Here is a 23,617-nt window from a genome sequence, read left to right as displayed (position 1 = left end):
TGTCAAACAGATCATCTTTCCTTTCAGAACACTCCTACCTAGTTCCTGCCTAATCCTTTTCTGACAGGATATGTTGAGTATGCTGAGAACCCTAAGAGTGAGTGTAGATACTGTGGGATTAAAAAAATGTTTGCTGGTAGAGCTGAGACACSTGATCTTGTGTCACAATGATGACTAAATGCCCTGACTGAATAAGTAATGTATCAAAATTTTCAGACCTTCAGATTCAAATGAGTAAAAGATATAAGATGTCTGTCTTGAAATGATGAGGAACAGGATTATGAGGAGCTGTAGGGATGTTTCATGGATGAAGATGGCAATAACTGTACAGATGTAGCCTCTTTTTATGGGATGTCTGTATTGCTTTCAAACTCCTGGTGTCACTAAAACCTCACTGCTGCTTCCAAGACACAGCCCTAGCCTGGGAGCCACATACAGCTTAAGAAGCACAAATTGCTCCTTCCTGTCACTTTTGTACCCTCTATAAGTATGAAACTGGAGGCAAACAACTGTATATAGGGGAACTGGTCGTATATATGTTTGATTACTTGCACTAATGCTGTCTGTATGGTCTTTGGATGAGGGTGTATTGCACCTAGTATTTATACTGGCTTTTGCAAAAGCTTTTTCAGTTTAACAGCTGTGTGCATATCATTATGAAGAAGAAAACAAGCTACTGCTTGGGGCTTTGGAAAGTAACCTAGCACTTTGCTGTACTGTGCAAGATTTAGGTGAAATTTTCCAATGCCAGCTTACCTATATGCATTTTAGAGAGAGGAAGAAAATTCAGATTTGTGAGGCATGTTCAATAGCTTGTTTTTTGCAGACCAGATTGTTTTTAAAAATGTAATTGGGTTTTTCAGTAATTACACTTCAGAAAAATACTGGACAGTGACTGGACTAGTCCAAGACTAGACTGTCTTGTCTGCTATTGTTAGAGAGCTGTAAAAAGAAGTAGGCCTCTTAAAATTTGAAAAGATGGATTTTAGAGTAAGCGTGTCCTGTTTTTTAGAGATTTTGTTTGTTTGTTTGTTTCTATGTTGTCCTGTGGTTGTGTTCTSTATGATGATTAGAATTAATTCCAAACCAGGCTAATGATCAACTGACCTGAGCCAGTTTTCTCTGAAAACATTGCACAAGAAGTTTGAAGTAAAGAGTTTGGGGGCATGTGACAGCTAATCTCTTTAGCAGTAAGAATGAAGTTTAAGCATCCTGTTGGAAATGTACTCTGCTCTGTTCTGCTCTTTGTTGTAATTAACAGGCTTTCCTCTTGCATAGATTGGGAGTGTAAACTTCTTTGCAATTTAGTCCAATTAAATCTTGCTTGGAGATCGTCAGTGGAAACAGGTCTCCCCCCTCTCCCCCACCCCTGGCTTTTTTTTTTAATTGTTCATTGAGTCTGTTGCATAATGAAAGAATTGGCCTGACCGTTTTGTAGTGTTTGTCTGCTTGATGAATTACCAGGGAGGCTAGAGCACAGTCTTTTTTGTCGAGCATGCTTTGGAATGGTTCGGCCAACTCCTCTGAGAGTGACAATGAAGCTCATTCAGCCTTTACACAGACTGAGCACAACATAGTTGCAGCTTACTTAATAACAGCAGGTATGGGCACTAGCAGTTTGGTGCATTTCTTCTCTTAAACAGAACTGTATATTTGAATGCTTGTTTTGTATGGTAACAAGGACATTTCATTATGTATTATGCAAATATCTAATGGCTTTTCCTGGTAGTTCACTGACAACTCGCTGATCAGCACACTGAAGTGTGCAGAACTATTATGTTTTTTGCTGTATAGTTGAAGGCAGTGTGGTGCGTTGAAAAACATAGTTTGTTGATATGTAATTATAGAAGAGAGTGAGAATTTATTTCTGCCAGCTTGCAAAAGAGATAAAAATAGGACATAGCTGCCACAGCTTGCATTTTTCTGTGATGTGCTTGAAGCTATCTTGAGATTTCTCTTGGACCACATGTTCATAATATATGTGTAGTCTGAGCATGTGAGTGGGTGTCTGTTAGGGGGATGTAAGGGGAAGGCTTGGAATGAGGCTTGGAGGGAGCTGGTCATTAATCAGAGAGAAGAGCTGACTCYGGTAGCACTTGTGCTTTTCACTGGTGACACGCATTAGAAAAAGCATGCTGGAAGGCTTGACGTCGTGTATTCCCTTCCACTGTAATGGCCTAAGGCTGAGGCTGGCATCGTTATGGAGTAATATTGTCCTGAAAACTTTCCCCTTTGGAATTCCTTGTTTTGTTTTTGAAGCATTGTTTGCTACCAGAGAAATATCTTGAAATAAAAACTATAAGCTGCTGTGTTTAAAAATGGGCCTTCTATATCTTTTCAAAATTAAAATCTATTTATAGATACTTTATTGATAGACTATATCCTTCACTTAGGGCACTTTTTCTGTGTTAGAACTGGCTTGTGAAATACCAGCAAATACTAATCTGCTTAAGGCGTATAGATAATAATACTGATGATGTTACTTCGGACAGCTGCCTTAAATAAAATGTGCATATCAAGTCTTCTAATAGAGGGGGTATTTTTGAATGCAAAACCAATGAGTTAATTCAGGTTTTTAGGGAAGTTTGTGTTGTTGGCCAAATACCAGTTGCTGGACTTGCTGAGAAGCTGTAGAGCTGTTTTCTGAGAAGGAAGGCATTGTTAAAGCATTGCTTTCTGTAGTGATCAGTGTATCATTTTAGTGATCGCTGCAGGGACACTCAGGCTGCAGGAAGCAGTGCTGCTTTGCTGATAGCCTTCAGCTTGTAATGAAGTACTCCGGAATATCTTTAAAATGCTTTCTGGAATAGTAGATTTCCTATTATAAATAGATTTAACTTGTACTGCACAGTTTTAGTGCTACTATCAATGTCTTCTACCTTATTAAGACTTGTGTTTTCATTTGGACTTCTTTAGTTTCCTTTGCTTCCCTAGGAAGATGAAAAATAAGAAACTTTTCTGTTCTTGATCAGGGCATACATAAGGATTTTGTCTTGATCTTGTCTGCTAATGGAACCAGGAACTCTTTTCAGCTCTACTGTGAATTTGTTTTGGTTGTGCTGATATCTTTACTGAATAACTTTTTTTTTTTAAACATTGGATTCTGAAACACAAAATTCAAGTGGAGTTAACTGGATCTTCCTTTGGCCTGGGGTTATGTGTTTATAGTCCTGTCAGATTCCTGTTTTCATTCCTGGTATATGCAATAACTACATGTACCATAGGAAGCTCGTACTACTGTATAGACTTGTAATTCTAGCAGCAGTCTATAGCATCAGTTTCACTCCTAAAATGTGTGCAGTGTGATAGTTGCTGATGTGCATGGAGCTGGGCACCATCCAACATCTTTTTCTTTGTAGTGCAATTTCTGTGTGCTGTGCAGGTGTTTTGAAAACTCCCAAGCTTCTCTGTTCACAGGTAAAAGAAAATRCAAGACATCTGAAAGTGATTTTTCCTCATTTGATTTTAAGATTATCAGTCTGTTTCTTTAATATAGGAGAACGGTATTGATAAAAGAAGCATTGTAGTGAAACTTCTCACTGCAGGTGAGGTACGGGTATTATAAAATCTGTAGTAATGCCCCTAATTGAAATTGAACTTTATTTCACAGCTGCAAGATTGGTATTATCGCTAGCATTGGTATTTTCTTTGTTTTATATTTTTAGATGTTAMTAAAATCACATTGGTTTCTCTTGTGACCGCTTTCACATCAGGTTCACATGGTTCTTGATGAACATAGTGGTTCAGATAAAGAAATGGTACTGAGGTAGCATTTACATTTTTAGCGCTGCATTTGGGGTGACAATTGGCTTAAACTATTTACAGATTAACCTCTTCACATCTGTAATGCTGAAAGATATAGTTCATAGTTGAAGCTTTTCAACTATAAAACTGAAAAAATGTGGAYGGCATTTCCATGGATAATGTAATTTCATATGTCCAAGTTATGCAGATGTTTTTATGATTTGAAGCAGTATTATTGTACCAGCTGTGTTGATCTAGGGAATATATGACCACTTTGCCAGTTTTTGTCATTATTTACAAGTTGTTTTTAAAGTAATTTTCTGCATTTTCTCAAAAATGTTGAAATTCTCCCTTTTGTTGATAAAGGCTGCAGCCACTTCTTAACTGAGATGCAAAGGGACGTGTTTATCTTCAGTGGTCCTTACTGCTTTTGTTTGTCATGGGGGACTTCTTATTGCTGATACTAATAGGAGTCTGGGAGATGGGATTCTGCTCCAGATATTTCTGCAATGAACTAGGGTTTGAAGAGAACAAAAAAGAAAAAATGTGACAGAACAGTCCTTTGAGGGTGCCATGCATACTGCAGTGTAGTAAGATTTGCTCAGAAAGGAGGAAGAGCCAGAGAAGGGGAAGAGGGAGAGGTTTTCAGGTAGGTCATCAGGTTTAAAAAAAGCTTGCTGGTGAAAAGAATCTAAAGAGGAGAGTCTTCGGTGTCTCATAAGGCACTATTAAGTCCCAAGCAAATTCCAGAGAGTTGGATTTGAAGAGGTGAATGTACGTGTTACAGTTAAAACTATTTGTGGCATCTCTTTATTTGGACTACTAGGTATTTCTTGTATTACTTAAGAAGACTTGCAAGGAACAGTTTACACACACTTTTTGCTGCCTCTACTGCATCTATTTTAATTGTCAAAGCACTTGCCATGCTGGGTTCTTAGGAAGTCTTGTGTTTAAGTTTCTGGGCTGCAGTTTCTGTGGGSTCGGGAGTTCCAGTCCTAAAAGATAGGAAATACTAAAGTGYGCCAAAGATGCGAAAAACAACATAGTCAACCAAGCCAGCCCAGAGCARCTTAAAAATTCACAGTTCAGTTAARCAGGTGCATCTTCAGTGCACAGCTGGACTTTTAGCATAGCTGTGAATAGTCATGAAGTTTGGAGCCATAGAGCAGGGCAACTTGACAGGTCTTCATGCTTGAGAAAATACACAGTTTGCAAGAACATGAGTCARCTTCGTAAAGAATTGGACCTTCGTGAACAAAGAGAGGAGTAGTCTGCGTTGGATGTAGGCAAGGTCAAAGGATAACAGTTTATTTTTCCAATATTCCCTTTACCTAGAAATAAATACTGCTTTTACCTGAATGCACAGTGTAAAATCTGAGAGAAAGGAGGAAATGAAGTGGTGGCAGAGGGGCTTTGGCTAGACCTAGTGAATCTGTGTAATAGGCCAGTAAACCTGCTTTTTATCAGCTCGCTGACCTACATCCTTTTTGGGCACATAGGCAGAAGTGGCTAGAAATATCAGTGGCTGCAATTTCTAATTTGTAATCCTAAATTCTTCTGAATGTTTGCTCTTCTTGTTGCCATCACTTAGAAAGTCCGAAGATCAACTAAATAACCTACTAGCACCTTAAGCCTTTACAAAATCAAAGTGCAGGTTCTCTAATTAGTTAGTATCAGAACTTCTCCCTTTCTTTGATGTCTTTTGTCTTTATTAAATTGTATACGATTGAAAAATTAAGCTTTTTCTGGACTCAGATATTACCGTAACCTGCATTGTATTTTGGATGCATATTGCTGGCTTGCCTGCGTATTTTGTTAAATTCCTCTTTCTCTCTGTTTCTACAGGAGTGGTAAGCATTTTCAGTAACATTGTTGTGTTAGGCATCTTTGTTAAGTACAAAGAACTTCGGACAGCAACCAATGCAATTATTATCAACTTGGCTTTTACTGACATTGGTGTTAGTGGCATTGGTTACCCCATGTCTGCTGCCTCAGACCTACATGGAAGTTGGAAATTTGGATATACTGGATGCCAGGTATTTCATTTCATTTAGGAAGCAAGTCTTAAACACATAAAAGCAAACCAACGGTCTTATTTAATATTTTGTTCTTTTTACAGATGAGGTGGAGGTGCCACATTTGACTCTAGACCTGAAACTAATTTTCTTTAAAGTCAGCATTTTGGAAGAGATGATTTAGTTTGGATTTTACTGGATTTTACAATAAATAAATTGGATTTTACAATAAATTTATTGTTTAAAATCTAAAAATACTGAAATATATAACTTTATACTTATTAACTTAGGATTTTAAAATGAAATTAAAATATTTAAAACCTTTAAAATGAAATGAAAAATGAAATCCACAAATAAATTGTTTCTAAAACAGTTTTCTACTTCTTAATAGACTGGTGAGCTTAAGAGACCAGAAAAATAAGTAAATGTTACTCAAGGAAAGTAACACGATAGATTTTTGGTCCTGTATATGATAATGGGTGGTTATAACATTTGTGATCGCACAGTTATGTTGAGCTAACAAATCAGCTATTTTTTTGATTGGAAGCCTGACTTTAATAACACTTATCTAGCGTGACTCTCCCTTTGTGGGCTGAAGCTAATGTGAAATCTCACTAGCAGTGCTTTGGGAGCTCTTACGATCACATGAAACACAGCTCAGGTCAACCTAAAAGAAAATTCTGTGAAATGAGCCAGCATAGTGTCACATGTTTCCCTTATGGCATGTGATGTGGCACAAGGGTCTGTATGTGGTTATGCCAGTAACAGCATAGCCCTTCTGGTCACCATTCCTGCTGAGGTTTTCTAGGGGGCAATGAGCAGGTGGTTTTGGCTCATGCTGGCATTTCAGCCCGCATGCAGTACAATCATTTGTGCACTACCAAGACATCTGGCACCATGTAAAAATGGAAGAAAGGGGGGAAAATGATTGGCAAAGAAGGGTAGCTGTATGACAGATGAAAGAGTGACCATTTGGAACCCTTCTTTTTATAAAGCTATACCYAATATAACTTTTTGTGATGAAGGAAATGTAGTTGATGTTTATTTAACATTTTTTAAGAATTCATTGAAAACATTAATTGAAAAAACCCACAAACTCCAAACCTTCTATCTATGAATCTCAGATTTTTCATCAAATATGTCATTTCTTTACTTTTTTTTGGCTGTCTTTAGGGTTTCTGATATACCTGCAAGCAAGTCACTTTTAAAATGTTTGTTTTAAAATTGGCTAGCTCTAAGTTGCTTGCACTRAATTATTTAATTCAGTATTATGCTAATAGAGAACACAGACCACGTGGTTGTAGACAACATGTTTATTTGTTCAAATTCAGCCCACAAACTTGTGTTTATACCTTTGAAAAATTTCTCAGAATTTTTTTCTTTTTTTTCAGATCTATGCTGCCTTAAATATCTTTTTTGGAATGGCAAGTATTGGTTTGCTTACTGTTGTTGCAGTTGACCGTTATCTAACTATCTGCAGACCTGATATAGGTACTGTATTCTTGATCCCAAAACATTCACTGTAGGGGCACTGTGAACTATCATTCTAATTGTATTGTCTTCATAAGAATGTGTCATTCAAGGACTGGGCRTACTTTTAAGTTGGGGCATGATCCTGCAGTGTTTCACCGTCTGGTTAAGTGTATAATCTAGTTATGTGAATGATACTGCTTTTGCAGGTGAAAATTGCAGATTTGGGCTGCAGTTCTGCCTTTATTTTCACCCCCAGTCAGTTTCCAAACTGTATCTGCTCTATCCAGYTTACTAGAAGGCCCCACCCATATGTAAAAATGTAGCAGAAGCTTTSGTCTGTGGGATTTTTCTGAGAGGTGCTAAGCCAATGTGTTAGCACCATACTGGATTTTATTCATTCACAGCATACAGCTGTAATTTCATTCCTCTTTTTTTCTCTTTCTTTCCAACAAACACAAAGATGCTTATTCTTGAATGTACTGGGTTTAGAATCAGGTTTTGTCATTATGCTTAGAGTTGGGATATATTATGATGTAGGTGATGGTATAAAGTGCATTTGAGCTGGAAAACTTGATTTTATCATCAGAAGTGTGAAATGGGCATGTTATAATGTTTGGTAGTGTAGTCCTCTGAAAGAATTAATCTGAACCATTACTATGGTTCAACGAAAGATGAGACCAGTTTGTAATTGTGTGTGCTTGATTATAGGAAGGAGAATGACTACCCGTAACTATGCCACTCTAATCCTTGCTGCTTGGACAAATGCAGTCTTTTGGGCCTCCATGCCTGCTGTAGGCTGGGCCAGCTACGCTCCTGATCCAACTGGAGCAACGTGCACAGTAAACTGGAGGAAAAATGATGCGTAAGATTTGCCCCTCTCTCTGTTTCTTAAATTTGCTGTCTTGCTGAAGTTTAAAAATATTTAATTCATTGCTATGGGACTAACATTTCCTCTCTAAAGTAGGAGCCACAATTGTAGAAAAAWAAAATCAAAAAGCATGGTAATAATGCAGAGCAAGTCTAGGGAAAATAAATGTCTCATGGCCACTGTCAAAAACCCATGCTAAGGAAAATCTTCCTGATTTTTAAAGTACTTTTTAAATTTCATAATCAAATCAAAATACTGAATTTTTCGATAACTTTTTATGGATGGATAGTTGTAATTCACTTTTTTTTTTTTGTCTTATTAGGTCATTTATTTCCTACACAATGAGTGTAATTGCTGTTAATTTTGTTGTACCCTTAACAGTCATGTTTTACTGTTACTACAATGTTTCCCAGACGATGAAACAATATGCAGCCAATAACTGCTCAGAGAGCCTCAATATAGACTGGTCTGACCAAGCAGATGTAACAAAGGTATGGCAAATGAAGGCTGTTCCTTTTTAAGCATGTTCTTTTGTGTCAAAATCTGGAGACAGAGGAGCAATTCAGCTTGTTAAGCATTTTTTTCTACATTTCTCCCTTCTTCTTGCTTACTAAATATTAACATAAGTTAGCCAGGATGAAAATTTTTAACTTTATTTTGTATAACACTAGATTGATTACTTTCAGAATATTACCCTTTCCATAGCTTGGGAAATGTATACAAATAACTACATTGACGGCCAGGAATAACACAGATATTCCCTGCTTTTCTGCTCCTTCATGACATAGAAATGTAAGTCGGAGAAATCCTAGGAGAATTCTCTAAAATATTTTTACTCCTTGTGTCTGTGGAGTTTTAGGTTTTCCTGCTAGGTTCATGGATGTACCTTATCAGATATTTTTTGATCAGSTCTTGTCTAAACTCATGACCTAGGCATGAAAGGGCAATGCCCTGTTTGACAATTAGTAAATTGAATCACAATCAACTTAAGATATAAATAGTATCCTCTAGAATTGGACTGCTTGCTTTTTTTTCACAAATTAGTGGTTTTTTTAAGTCTTCTAGGCACCAAAGGTGAACTTCTAAGCAAAGATGTTCCTTTGTGTAATAAATATATTTTTAAGAGGTACTGCTTTTGTATTTATGTAGGAATCTTCTCTATAGGGAGTCATAGATTGTTTATTGGTTATGAATCAGAGCAGCTCTCCTTTCTAGTCTTGCTTGTCACTGCAGAAAAGAATATGGGCACAAGTAGTGTGTTATTTCTGGGTTATTTGACTTTTTATAGGTATATTTTCACACAAGTGTATACATATAGGTTAGGCTGTGAGGGTGTTCATCTGCGTGTAATACAGATAACAGATAATACGTAACACAGTTATGTGTGTGTTCCTCTTGTTTACAGATGTCTGTTGTGATGATTGTGATGTTTTTGGTGGCATGGTCTCCATATTCCATTGTGTGTTTGTGGTCTTCCTTTGGAGACCCAAAGAAAATTTCTCCTGCAATGGCCATCATAGCTCCTCTGTTTGCAAAGTCTTCCACATTCTACAATCCTTGCATTTATGTAGTTGCAAACAAGAAGTAAGTGGTCTTAATTTTGAACTATGAGTTCCAGTCTACTTAATCTCTGGGCTTAAAGAAATTGTTTGGATCAGCTTCAGAAAATTCTAAATTAATTAATTTTTTGATAACATGCTAATGACGCTTTTTATTAAATCTCTTTGAAAACTATTTTTTGGTTTATCGTGAGAGACTGATCATGCAGTTTGCATTGCATCAATGATAGATTGGTTGTTTTTAATGTCTGTGGTCAAAGTATGACATGACTTAGTGACTTTTAACTTGTGGGTTTTTTGGCTTAATTTGAGTTTTGTTCTAGTCTGACTTGCTTCAACTGGATTGATGCTTTTCCTTAAAATGAGCAAGTCAAGCTTTTTTATTGATGAAGTTTTGCTAATCAGGGTCATAGTACTCATAGCCAGCTCAGCTGCTTTGTTTTTGTCTCTTGGACTAACAGTTTGTGCCTTCCATTTTTTTGTCCTGTGTAGGTTTCGGAGGGCAATCCTGGCAATGGTACGATGTCAGAGACGACAAGAGATAACTATAAACAATGTCTTGCCCATGAGTGTATCTCAGAACGCACTGACATCGTAAAACTTCCTTCATTTGCCTGCATATGTTGAATGGAAAGGAGTCAAACCTGGGTTACAGTTATTTGTTTGGTACAGTAATCTGCCTCATCCAGCTAGCTGTTTTCTGCTAATCACAGTTACGTTTTAGATCGTTTAAAAAGAAAAAGGAAAAAAGTTTAGACTTAGTTTCAGGGAATGAGGCTGAATGGCCTAGTATGCCTGCTCCAAACAAAGGAGGTCAGTGAAATCTTCTTTGGACTCTTGGACAAGATGAGGTAGGGGCTGGGACAGACTATAGCAGGAAATGATGAGCTTCAGTAAGAAAGGTTTTACTCCTCTATTTTCTTTTGGCTTTCAATAATTGGGATTCTGCATTTGTATGTGTATGAAAGTATGCATATAGATGTATAACATATATAGCTAAAACTTCATTTCCAAATTGACATGCCTTGCAAAGTTCTATTTCAGTAAATATGTTAAGGTACCAGAATATCTAACCAAGCCTTATTTCTTGTCAGCTTTAAGGATTTTGCAAGGGGCTGGTGATAGTTAATGAATTTTTAAAATCTTGGGTCACAGAATCAAAAGGACTTGTGTGAAAGGCAGTCTCTACTTTAGTATTAATATATTCCTACTGTTTGTGTCTGACCAAGTCATGAAAATGAGACAAACAGGAATCTAAAACTATATATACAAAAGGCACATGCAACTGAGTAAATATTTATGATGCTTTCTCATCATTTCCAAGTTAATCTCATGGTTATATAGGTCTGCTGTGTAACTTTCAAAGAAGGATTTTTATCATCAGGAGTAGCTGTTCAGACTAGAAGCAATGACTGTGTATAGATCTATGTGCGGATGGTAGCCTGAGCACTCTTGATTATTCTCAGGTTATCTTCTCGCTTGCGAATCCAAAGTCTCAGTGATCCTTCAGACAAAGTTAATCCATTGTGACTTTATACAGCTAAAGCTACTCAGCTCTCTGTATTTTCTTTTAAGATCTCTAATGTCTGTCTGAAGGGATACCACTCTTAAGTAGTACTGTCACTTTGCAATATGAAATGTTTAACTTTATCTACATCAAATGTAAAAAAGCAAAATCAAGTAATAGAGTTGGTTTTGAGAAATCCACAGGTGCTGGGAAAATAAATCATTTAGAATATGTATTTTAAGCCTGACTCTGTGAGATTGAGTATGATTTGCACCAGCAAAGAGTTTATTTTTGTGGCTCTATTGTAATATTATTAATACTAAAGCGATACATGGAAATATCTGATGTTTGGCTTTGCAGGAAGTAGCTGTTACTTAAAATATGCATGGTTTTGGTAAAACTTCTTAAAATAGATTTTTTAAAATATAACCTTATTAATAATTTGTCATTTTTAGTATTAAAGTAGCTGTCATGCAGTATCCTCTTGTGAGAATATTTTCTAGTGCTGTGTCAATATACTTCTGCAATAGATTTTCTTCAAGGACCTTAGAATACCTTATGGATGTTAGTGAATACACTGGCCCTCAGAAGTAGCAAAGAGATGTTTTACCGTGGACTACCTTTACAGTCATAGCTGCATATTAAAATAGTCTTGAAACGTGTTACATGTAATTTGGAGCGGAATGTATTATTCTTCTGACACAACAAAGAACAGACTGGTTTAGCTGATGCCTTTCAGGATACGTTTGAAGGTTAAGTAACTACAGATCTTGGCTAATCTGATGTAATCTGCTGTTACTAAATGGATGTCTACATTCACATTTGTAGCACACAGCACATGAGCACCCGAGAATAAAGCTTTCAAGTTTGTTCGTATTGTTTTGTTTTTTTTTTCTGTGAAGAAACTATGTATCTGTTTACATGCTTATACCTCATAATGCGCTTTTTTGAAGAAGTAAGTGGTTTTTGTCCTTCRCAATGCACTTGCATTTACCATGGCAGAAGTGATGGCACTGGAACAAGGTATACATTTTATTATTTTTTTGTTTAAGGCAATGTATAAGGGAGAGGGCTGAGGAAATTGAAAGTAGGATCTTCTGGGATGTTGCAAACTTCAGTTTATCATGGTTGCTTAGGAATAGTGGCATATTTTTTACCACATGGCTAGCAGCGTTCCTGGTAGGAGCAGATGGTGACGATGCTTTGTTTTAATGACTTTGTATTTAGTTGCTAGTTACTATTAATCATCTTTTTTTTTTTTTTTTATTTTAAACATGGAAGACTACTCCTAATTTGACATTCTGTATTGTGCCAATAATATTAAGTAAAGTAGTAGTATTTACATTAAAATTTTAAATACAAGTTTCTGATAATGCAGTATAGATCTCTCTCTTTTTTTGATGCCAGGTCTGTGCTCTGTAATGATCCTGATATGTTTGAGATCCCCGTGAATGTTCCTGTGGATACTGTAAAACTTCGTATAGAAAAAACTGTTGTACGAAGGATCCCAACAGAAGCCTTTTACTATTTAGTAGATCTCAAATACTTGTGGCTAACTTACAACTGCGTAGCCAACATTGATACCAGCAGTTTTTATAATTTGAAACAACTGCATGAGTTACGGTTGGATGGTAACCTGCTCTCAACTTTCCCATGGGAATCCCTGGCAGAGATGCCCAACCTACGGACCCTAGATTTACATAACAATAAAGTGACCAGCATTCCAGCGGATGCCGGCAAGTACCTGAGAAGACTCTCCTACCTGGACATATCCAGCAACAAGCTAACTACCCTGCCATCAGACTTAATGGACATTTGGCCCCTTTTCTCAGAAGCTTCCTCGTCCAAGAACAGGGACAGTCTGGCAGCACAGAGAGTAATTTTAGGTATGTTCAGGAACCTGCCTCATTTAAAAAGTATGTAAATATTAACTTGMAAAGTAAAGCAGGTCGGATACTAGCCTGGGATTTGGGAGAGTGGCTTTTAATCCTGTATATGCTCCTGATTTTCTCTCTGATACTTATTTATAGTATTTTTTGTCCTCCTGGTGTCAATTCTGAAATGAATATAGTAGCTTCAATATGTTGCTATTTCACTTTTATAACCCTGAGGGAAAAAAGCTAATGGGTTCCCATCTCTGTGAATATGGACCATAAGGAATATTGAGTGTTTAGATGAATGCCAAATTTACAAGAATTGTATTTCTGATGACATTTCCTTCATCAGTGAATGTGTATGCTCGCAAACATAAGCATGTCTTCTTAGTGCCTCACAAACCACATGATTCGGGTCAATACATTTATGAAAGTTTCTCTGAAATACACTATTGCAGACTGTATTGTTGGTTCAAAAGAGGACAAATTTCCCTCGAACTCATGTTGACTTTGCATTGCTTAAGCTGASTAGTTATCCTGATATTTTTCTCCAATTTACATGATGAAAAATAAGGGGAAAAGTAGAACTCTGGTACCTAAGCTTTTACAGCACTTTTTGTAATCATTAAGATAAGCACTTAAGACTAGTGTATCTACATTCTTGTTTTTCATAATTCTATTTCAAATCTCTCTAGTTTTTATTAGACCACTATGTCAGTTCTCCTTGTGACTGTTCTTTTTTTCTTTCCACTTTCTTTACAAGTTCTCATTTTTGAGGTACMCTCTCTGTGATTTCAGAGTGTTCATGGAGTAGCTCTATCAATAGCTCTCTTTTCTGTCACTTTTTTTTCTCTCTCGTGTATGTGTGTGTTTTGCCATATTTTAGTGCAGTGTAGCAGGTGGAAGAGGAGAAAACCAGGAGCAGGTGAACAACTGGCTCTGCCTAAACTAACTACAGGAATTCTGTACCCACTGGTGAAGCTCTGCCTTGCATTTACACTGCCCACTATTTCTAGCTTCTTGGTCTAAAGCCAGTATTCAGTGTTCCTCTGTTCAGCTGCTTTGTTTTGCAGCAGAAGTTGCAATCTGAAACTCATTCTGATGAGAATGTAAGTAACTTAATAATGCAAGTGAACTGACCATACTCCTCACATGCATGGTAGGTATAGGTTTGCACTATTAAAATGATCTTGGTTTTCATTTCATTACAAAAATGCTGGAAAAGTAAATCTAACTCTGTACCCCTTTCCCTGTTGCCAGGCTATAACAGGGGGCAAAGTAGGAGCTGACTGTGCTAGATTTAATCCTCCTGAGGATCTCCTTACATTAGTGTCCCAGTGTTATTTGGTTTTGCTCACTTTATACTGCCCTCAATACTTAAATAAGTAAATAAATAAAAATCTGTAGGCTTTATTGTTACAAGCACTTTGCCAACCTCCTTTAGTCCCACCAAACTCTGTGGTACCCCTTTATTCTATAGAGTTAGGATGGGACCTTTGGATCATTTTTGTTTATGAACTAAAATGGGGTTTGAACACAGACCTCCAGGAGGAAAGCATGCAAGTTTCAAACAGCACTTTGATTTTCCTTTTCTTAAGTAGGCTCTGTGCAGTAGTTATGGAATTTGGATTTTCAGATTCAAATCTTAGTAGTTTCATTGTAGTGGGTTGAAATCTGCCTTTCAGCTGTGGATAATTTGCTTAAACTTTCATTCATACATGTCACGGCCCTCTTGTGACTAAAAAAGTGAAAATGTGTCTCTAACACTTCAGCCACAGAAGATGTTGACTTAAAAGACAGGCATAAGGTATGCTCTGCAGCAGTGTTTTCTCTGTCTKTGATTGCTGGAGCCTGAGGGAGGAGAGTCCTACCCCAGAGATACTAGTTTCCATCTCAAAGGAGGAGGAGAGCATCGCAGAAGTAGATCAGAAAGAATTTTACAGTTCTTCCATCTTGTGCTGCTGTTGGGGTGCGCRTCCACACGGCCTGAACCCTTCCTACTATTTGGCTAAGCTGTTCCTGTTCTTAAAACCTGCAGGAAAGCCATTCCATAGCCTTGCTGGTAGCCTTATCCAGTGCTTATCTGTCAGTAGAGTGAGAAAGTTTCTCTTAATATCTAGCCGCAATCTACCTTACTGCAGACTAAGCTGATTACCTCTTGTCCTACATGAGACGGACATGAACAGAACAACAAATTATTATCTCTTAGAGCAACCTTTCAAATCTTGAAAGATCATTGTATTTTTCTTTCTGTTTGACTGCCTTCTTTGTTACCTATTTGAACCATTTCATTCACCCATTTCTTACAGAGCACGTGTATGTATAGTCTGGGGTTTTTCCTGTCTGTTTTCCTCCATTTCCTACACCATTTACTGATTCTTTTTTGTTCCTTTTGTGTTTTAAAAAATGATGCCTAGAATTGCACACAGCCACTCTGGTACTCAGGAATGTCCTCTACCCTGCTGCTGTTCACATTGGGAGTGTTCAGTCCGGCCCACTTGCCTACATGAAAGGGTAACTGCAGCCAGAGCACTGCCAGGTGCTGGAAGCCAGAGCACAGAAATATGGATTTTGTATTGTCAGTAAAATTCAGATTCTATTTAGTGCAAGCAATTATAGCTTGAACTAGCTCGTTTCCTATTCTGGCAAAACAAGCTTGTCACTGTGTTTAATTAATGGCATCAGTAGCAACAAAGTGCCAAACTTGGATTACTGTGCATATATGTTTTTTATTTTTCCATGTATACATGTATATGTTTGTGTATGTATATATTTAACACTAGCAAGGATTTTTGTCTGCAGTATCTTGAATTTCAAGAGAGCTGCACGTTAGAGAAAGTTCAGGTTCTCCCTGTTCACTCTGTCTTGTGGAAGCCCCAGGCTGGTGACTGACAAACTGACAAACTAGCATCTCCTTATGTCAGTTCATAGGAGTATGAAGGTGCAGAACCTGCTGTGCGTGTGTTGGAGGAATGAACAGAGTAGAAGAGCAGTCCTTGCCATCGGCTGCTGGTCCGTCCTTTAGGGAGTCCCTGGAGTGAGTGTCCTTGGAGCTGTGTCTGACCTTGTCTCAGAGGGAGCTCTTCGAAATGCTTCAAAACAAAGCTGTGCAAGGGCTGACATGCAGCAGAATTAAGTTTGGGAATTGAGCCTCTGGGCCTCTCTTCATGAGCCCTGGAGCTATACCCTAGTACTTTTGTCCAAAACACAGACAAACTTCAGCAATGGCTGCAGTGTAAAAGCTCAAATTTCTAGCTTGAATGACGGTAGTAGCATTTTCCGTATGAAAAATACATCTAGCGAGTCTGAGAATGATGAAGAAATCTCACATTTCAGAGTGGCTGTTAGACAAAATCTTGCCTCTGTTGCCTCTATACATGCCAAGAATTTGAAATGCAGAAGGACCCATCAAGCTTCTACTAGTTATGCTGAGTGGTGAGGCAGATAGCTACTGCTTTTCTTGAACCTACTCCCCAGTGAAAACATAGTAGGTGTACCCTATGTAGGAAGCACAGGGAAGCATTGGGAGACAAGGACTTTACGGTTTAGAACCATGGATTAGAAATCTCGTGGCTTCATGTTATTGCCATTTTACTGCAGGTGGAAAAATAGATACTTGTGTTTGTGAATGTATGTTTGGTATTTACAGCATATCTCTCTCTCTCTCTCTCTTTTTTTTTTTYCTCGMTGATGAAAAGCAGTTTCTCCTTAGTTTTCTTGGTGTCTCCCCTTATGTTGTTAAGGGCAACATGTAGCGAACAGATGCAAAGTCTCTTAGGCCTGAAAGGGTAAAATGGGATTGTGATGTCAGGCGTGGAATCCCTTCAGGTCATGTCTTGTTTTAAAGAGTGGGGATTAATCAGGCTTTATCATTGCTATAACCAATCACCGTCATTGTGCTTAAAATAACCTATTTCTGGTCAAGCAGTAAAAGACAATAGTAACTACTTATTCATGTACTTTTATATCTTTAGACTTCTTCCAAAATGAAAAGTTGAGATTGCTGATACAGAATTTTTCCATTAGTTGATTTAATAACTACTAAAAATACATCACCTACTGAACTGTATTTACAGATGTTTCATGTGTTTTATTTTTCTCTATGTTGGAATTTAACTAATGACTTCTTTGTTGTACTAATCAGTATATGCAAGGATGAGGGGTTCTGGTGGTCACTTCTAGCATATCATTCATCATTTCACTTGAATTTCTGTTTATTGTTAATACTCAAAGAAAATGAAAAAGGTGTACAATGGTGTAAGTCAAATGATCAAATGAGTGATAAACTGTGTGCCGTTCTACCAGATAAAGTGAATGTTGCCCTGTTGAATTAAGCAKAGCAAAATAATTGGCACTAGCTGAGGCTTCAGACTTAAGCTTTTCAGAAGTGTCCTCTATTTCACTACAGTCATTCACCAAGACTGAGAAGTCTCTCATTCAGAGACTTTGGAATCAAGAAGGAAATATTGTGTCTGACAGAAAGACATGAAGTTATAACCATAAAAAAGTTATAAGCTTTTTTTGATCCTTTCTGTTTTCTTCTCTTTTTAAATTTTTTTTACTTTATTTTTTATTGCATCACAAAGACTGTCCAAAATTCTATACCATCAGTTTTAAGAGGTCTTTTCAGAGTGCTTTTTTCCTTAGATAAATAACACTTTAACAAAGTAAGGCTTTTTTACTAATAATTTATTACCATGCTCCAATTGATTACCATGTAATTTATTATTTATTATGAATTTATTGCTATGGTTTGTTAACTTTGTGAAAAAAAGATTCAGAACCTTTTTCGTCAACTCTGCAAAATATCTGTCATCAACCAACCAAATAAAAAGAGACAAATTGAAGGAGGAATGATTAAATCAGATTAATTGAATTGTCCTCTTTGATCATACTTGGTGTAATCATATGCTGTACAGTAATCACAGTAGTCAGATATTGCCTGATTTTTTTTTTTTTTGTCTTGCTTCAGGTTTGCAGGACAATCCATGGTTTTGTGACTGTCGCATTTCAAAGCTAATTGAATTTTCTAAAATAGCGGATACCTCAGTTGTGCTTCTTGATCCACTGATTTATTGTAGTGGACCTGAGAGCTTGGCAGGGATCTTGTTCCAGCGAGCTGAGTTAGAGCAGTGTCTTAAGCCATCTGTGATGACATCGGCAACAAAAATCACTTCTCCTCTGGGAAGCAATGTTCTCTTACGCTGCGATGCAACCGGGTACCCAACGCCACAGCTTACTTGGACCAGATCAGACAATATACCAGTGAACTATACAGGTATAATAGCTTTTTGTTGGTTTGTTTTTTTTCTTAGGTGAGCCTAAAAGTATTGGCTTGTTTGTGCTTTTAGAATATTATCATAAAAACGGACCATATATTCCAGGACACTGTTTTCAAATTAGGTCAAGCTAATGAGTCTGTAACTGAATGTATGTTTTCTATGTTATTTGCAAATGATACAACATATTTGCAAAGGCCATCTTCAATACTAAAGAAACTGTGGCTGATACCTTTCTAGTTGTGATATGCTAYGATAAATATTTATGCAATAGCTTGCACAGAAATTTTCTTGCTAGTTAGCCTAGCAGTTAGCCTAAGTCTTAGGTCTGAAAAGAGTGATTATCCAAAGCACAGAAGTCTGTTGCAACAATAATATTATTTTCATAAATGTTTTAAACAGCTAGTGTGCTTAGTGTCATCTTAAGTCAGAGACTTTTATTTTCTACTTGCTTTTGTTAAYTTAGTGCCAATGCAAATTATCTTGTAGTTCCTGCAGAACTTCAGTTCTGTTTTTACTGAGTACTTTTTTACAATAATATTATACCATACCAGAGACTTCCATAATTGGAGGGTGTGTATGTGTGTGTGAAGATTTTGCTTTGTTTTGTTTGTTTGCTTTTACATGTTTGTTATATACAGTTCCTTTTGGCAGAAGTAATTTCAGGTGTGAGTAATAGTTTAACATTTTCTTTCTCTTCATCTGCCTTTTATAACATCTTATTTTTTGCAATTTCTGTAGTAATTCAAGAAACACCTGGAGAGGGCGTCAGATGGTCTATAATAAGCTTGACAGGGATTTCATACAAGGATGCAGGGGAATACAGATGTAAAGCCAAGAATTTAGCAGGAATGTCAGAAGCTGCTGTTACTCTCACAGTGGTTGGTGTGGTTACTACGACTATGTCACCACAGAAATACGAGAGAAAGCAGGAGGCAGAGAGACAGAACACTACACAAGAAGAATACAAGCAAGGAACTGAGAGAACAACCACTCCTCTTGCTCYATCAACCACTACAGCACTAGTTACCACTGAAAGATCAACAAGTGCCAAGCTTACTGACAAGAGGCAGTCCAGGCCCATAATGGATGGAAAGAAAAATTCAAAGACAGTGACAAATGGAAACAAAAAACAGGCTGCAGAGGTGAGCAAGAAAGGTGAGGAGACTTCACTGAACGCAACAACTATGACTGAGCAAAATGTCACTGTAAAGAACCTAAGAGTGATCAGTGAAACAGATGAAAGAGTGACCTTAACATGGAAAATTGTCAATGCTACAAGCAACTCAGCAGTAACTGTGTTATACTCAAAGTATGGTGAGAAAGACATGCTGCCTCTGAGTACCGACTCCAGCAAAAACAAAGTCACAATCGATGGTTTGCAGCCGAGCACTCAGTACATGGCATGTGTCTCTCCTAAAGGAGTGCCACCTACCAAAGAGCAATGCATTATTTTCTCCACTGATGGACTAAATGATGAAAGCAGCTCTCAGTTTTCTATTCTAATAGTGGCCAGTAGTGCAGCGTGTGTAGTTGTTTTACCTTTGGTATTTTTCTTGCTCTACAAAGTTGTAAAACAACTTCATGGAAAACCTAAAACTGCGAAGGAAGCTGACCTTGCAAAAGAGACCTATGTGAAATTTGAAACACTGTCTCTCAAGCCTCGAGTGGTGAATACAGCAGGAGAGCTGTGGGCACGAAGGTACACAAATGAATCTGAAAGACTGCTACTTTGTTCTAGGTCAAGCATGGATTCTCAAATGACCTTCAAAAGTGAGGGCTCTAGATCTGAGTATCTCTGTTGAGCATGGGTGAGGATCGAGGAGGTGGAATATACAAGGGGTAAAATTAATCCAAAATGCATCTGGAAGCAGGTTGGTACCAGTTAAAAAGTATTGCAGTCATATATATCATCTGATATATTGAAGTCTACTGAAGTCCTACTCCTGCTGGGTAGGAGATGGAGTAGAAGAAACATGTTAGCCACTTTTTCTAATGACTCTTACTTTGGATGCGAGGGAATGACATTCTTAATGGATAAATAGAGCATGAAATTATTTTGCCTGCATAATCTTCTATCTTCTATCTTCTATTTCTATTTTTGTTTTTTATTAAAACATWATGCTGTTGTATCATCTTGTTTCTATGTTTCTACTATATGCAAGTTTCATGTATCAAATATTAATCACGACTGTATATACTGAAATGATAGGAATAGAACTCAGACTACTTCTACTGAAGTCGAAACTTTTTTTGAAAATACAAACTTTCATCTGATGTGAGCTTGTGCTTCAAGATATCATTTAGCTCTGTACAGTATCTTGGACTAGAAGTGATCTCAGGCTGATCAAAACTGAAGTTAGATAACCACAGGTTATGGGAGGTACAGTCCACACCACGTTGTCATTTTGCAGATGCTGTGACAAAGGAGATTCTTTAGTGTTCTGAAGTTCAAGTAAGGCAACATTGTGAGTAACTCTGTAGTGCATAGTACATAATAATGTGAATTTACAGCAAATAATGTAATATCCTGGCCTTAGGATTTTCTTGGATTCTGTATATATCTCAAATTCAGAAGTATTTTTATAAATTTTTCCTGGCACTTAGTAGTACTGCATACTTCTGTATAACTGTGTATTGCATGTATTGCGTGATATTATAGACTGCACTGTGTTACTGGAATGCACACTGAGATATAGTAGGATGAGATCTTGGTCTTGGATCACACAGGCTGTGAGAGGAAGTTTACTCAGCAAAATGAATGTTGATTGTGAGCACAATTACTAGTGTTTAGAAAATCAGATATTAATGGTCACAGAATTGCCTGTTAATGATACTTCATTATCTCTTGTGAAGCTGCTTTTTCACTGCCTGAAGGAAATAACAGAACTTCATTGGGTTCAGATGTCATGGTTAGCAGTAGGTGTAAAGTAAGAACCACAGTGAGTATCACAACTATACTGCTTCTTTGGACCTTTATATACCTAGAAGAAGTCTTTTGATGGGAAACCGAGAACATTCAACTCAAATAACTCAAATCTCCATAGCATCTGCGTGATTAGTCATGGTAGAATGAGTATTGGAGGCAGTGGAGTTGTAGTAGGAAGCAGGTACGAAATCAACTTAGTGCCTGTGCTTTTAGAATTAAATGTAGTGTTACTACTGTATTACTGGTAAATATAATCAAAAGGGCTTTTTTTATATTGCTTTCTTGTGACTAATATTGACTGCAATGAAAACAAGTATATTAACTTTTGAAGTTTTCTTGTTTTTCTTCCAAAATACTGAATTTTGTAGGGAAAGAAGATTGTTTTTGCTTAAAAAAATAGTTAATCTGAGAGGTCTTCCATAGCAAATGAAGATTTAAGAAAAGACCTGTAGGGTTGCACTATTTGCCTTCGATTTTTCGTATGGATTTTGTAGCCAGTAGAGGCTGCTGAAGGTCTTCCTAATGAAAACCACCACATTTCCTAATGAAAATCATCACAGTAAGAGATTGTTCTAACATTTCATTTTAATTCCTAGGGAATGTGTGGCATTTGTTGTGAGAAAACTAGGTGTAATTCTAGAGTTTTCCTCTTCAGAAGTGTCCCCAAACTCTAAGATGATGCATCAGTGTCTCAGACTAGTGGTGTGAAACTCATTTGTAGAGTACTTGCTTTTTATACTACAATCATTAAGATGTATGATAAAATCGTTGAGAGAGATTTTTGTCACCTTTAGTCATTCTGAGTAACATCTTCTAAAATGTGATATTGAATCAGCTGTCATTATGAATAGTGGGTGCCTATAATCTGTGCTTGGCTGATAGAAAGCTTTGGAGAGAATTTTACCCCGAATGATGTGCTGCCTTTCATATACGTTTGCACTTTGTTATCTCAATTCATCCTGTGCTTTACTGAAAATGTTAGATCTATTTTTATACATAACTTGCGAAGGGTGTGTAAAATCTGGATAATTAATATAACTGCAAAGTAGTGTGAGCTGAATTCCAAACAGACCCTATGTATACTCAGAGTTTTAATGGGCCCCAGCATTTGTCATAATTAACCATAATCTTGTCCTCAGCGAGCACTTACTAAGCCAAACTCTAGATATCTGCTTTACTCCTCGCTTTTCCTCACAGGAAGTGTTGGTATTCCTTGCACTACTGTAAGATTCCCCCTACTTTTTCCCTGAGGAGCAGTGGGGAGGTTATGTTAAGAAACAAAACCCTTTAATATGTATGATGAAAATGTATGAAATAGCATGAAAAAAAATAGAATTGGACTACATTAAAGAAATTAAAGATATTTGAAAATCATTACCTTTTTTAAAGAATTCAACTAATAAAATGTTTAGAAATTGTTTTGATGTGAAAATAAAAGTGAACATGTGCTTATCTGACCCTTTCTTCTTCATTTAGCTATAGATTACATATATACAATGAACTTCAGTTTGGAGACAAGAGGAAATCTGAGGAGAAATGAGGAAAAAAATGACAAATGAAAGCTGAGATGTTGAGGGGCAATATCATAGTGAGTGCTGAGAGTACATGCAATGAAGTCCTCCTTGTGAATGTGTCACGTGCATGGGAAGGATCCTGTGGTATGTGTAGACAGTAGCCCTAAGGGGATGGGAGAAGATCCTGCCTGGATAGTGCAGCAAGTGGAGCTCTGCTTGTGTTCAACTTGGGCAGGGTATGAGTAGCCAAAAAATTGGAGCATGCAGTGGGTACTGAGGAAATATGAAGAATGTACCTGAAAGTGGTCTTAACTGGTCTTAAAGCTAGCACGTATCCCATTGAAAGTTTGTGGCAGCTCTGTGGGGGTACCAAAGGAAATGTCTTTTTTTTTTTTTTTTTTTTTTTTTTTTTTTTTTTTTTTTTTTTTCGGTTGTAGACTGGAAACGTGCTCTCCTGGATGNTTTTTTTTTTTTTTTTTTTTTTTTTTTAATTTTTAAAGATCTAATCGGTTGTAGACTGGAAACGTGCTCTCCTGGATGACTTCCCTAACAGAATTCATTACAGAGTTCAAGTCAGCTGCAAAAACTCCAGGCTAGCTTTCCTTCGAACAGATATGTTCTGTTTTCTTTTAAATCAATGATGCAATTTTCCTCTGAATCCCAGAAGGCAAGAAAGGAGGTATGATTAATCTGTCAGTCTTATAAACCCTGGTGATCCATAAATCTCAGTGTATCCCTTGCCAAACAGTGGCAAAAGTCAAACTGAAATGTGAATCTGAAACCATGTATCCCAAGGAAAGAATTATCTTTACAGTGCCGAGTACAACACATTTTTCATCTATGCTCATGCTGGGA

At 37.2% G+C, this 23,617-nt stretch overlaps 2 protein-coding genes across 2 annotated transcripts; both read left to right on the top strand.

Moving 5' to 3' along the window:
• Positions 1-1,467: 1,467 nt before the first annotated feature.
• On the top strand, positions 1,468-11,913 carry RRH (retinal pigment epithelium-derived rhodopsin homolog). Its single transcript, XM_026050853.1, has 7 exons — positions 1,468-1,601; positions 5,590-5,780; positions 7,151-7,250; positions 7,941-8,094; positions 8,423-8,591; positions 9,506-9,684; positions 10,152-11,913. The coding sequence occupies exons 1-7, from the start codon at positions 1,496-1,498 to the stop codon at positions 10,255-10,257; spliced, it is 1,005 nt and encodes a 334-aa protein (XP_025906638.1). The 5' UTR covers positions 1,468-1,495; the 3' UTR covers positions 10,258-11,913.
• Positions 11,914-12,073: 160 nt separating this feature from the next.
• Positions 12,074-20,162, top strand: LRIT3 (leucine rich repeat, Ig-like and transmembrane domains 3). The gene is made up of 4 exons (XM_026050902.1): positions 12,074-12,189; positions 12,574-13,052; positions 18,013-18,318; positions 19,061-20,162. The coding sequence occupies exons 1-4, from the start codon at positions 12,074-12,076 to the stop codon at positions 20,122-20,124; spliced, it is 1,965 nt and encodes a 654-aa protein (XP_025906687.1). The 3' UTR covers positions 20,125-20,162.
• The last annotated feature ends 3,455 nt before the right edge of the window (positions 20,163-23,617 follow it).

This window comes from Nothoprocta perdicaria, unplaced genomic scaffold (genome assembly GCF_003342845.1).
Source record: "Nothoprocta perdicaria isolate Ctin4 unplaced genomic scaffold, notPer1 scaffold_71, whole genome shotgun sequence".
In the NCBI taxonomy this organism is placed as follows: Eukaryota; Metazoa; Chordata; class Aves; order Tinamiformes; family Tinamidae; genus Nothoprocta; species Nothoprocta perdicaria.
The sequence above is the reverse complement of the archived record's forward strand: the minus strand, read 5'-3'. Positions and strand labels throughout refer to the sequence as shown.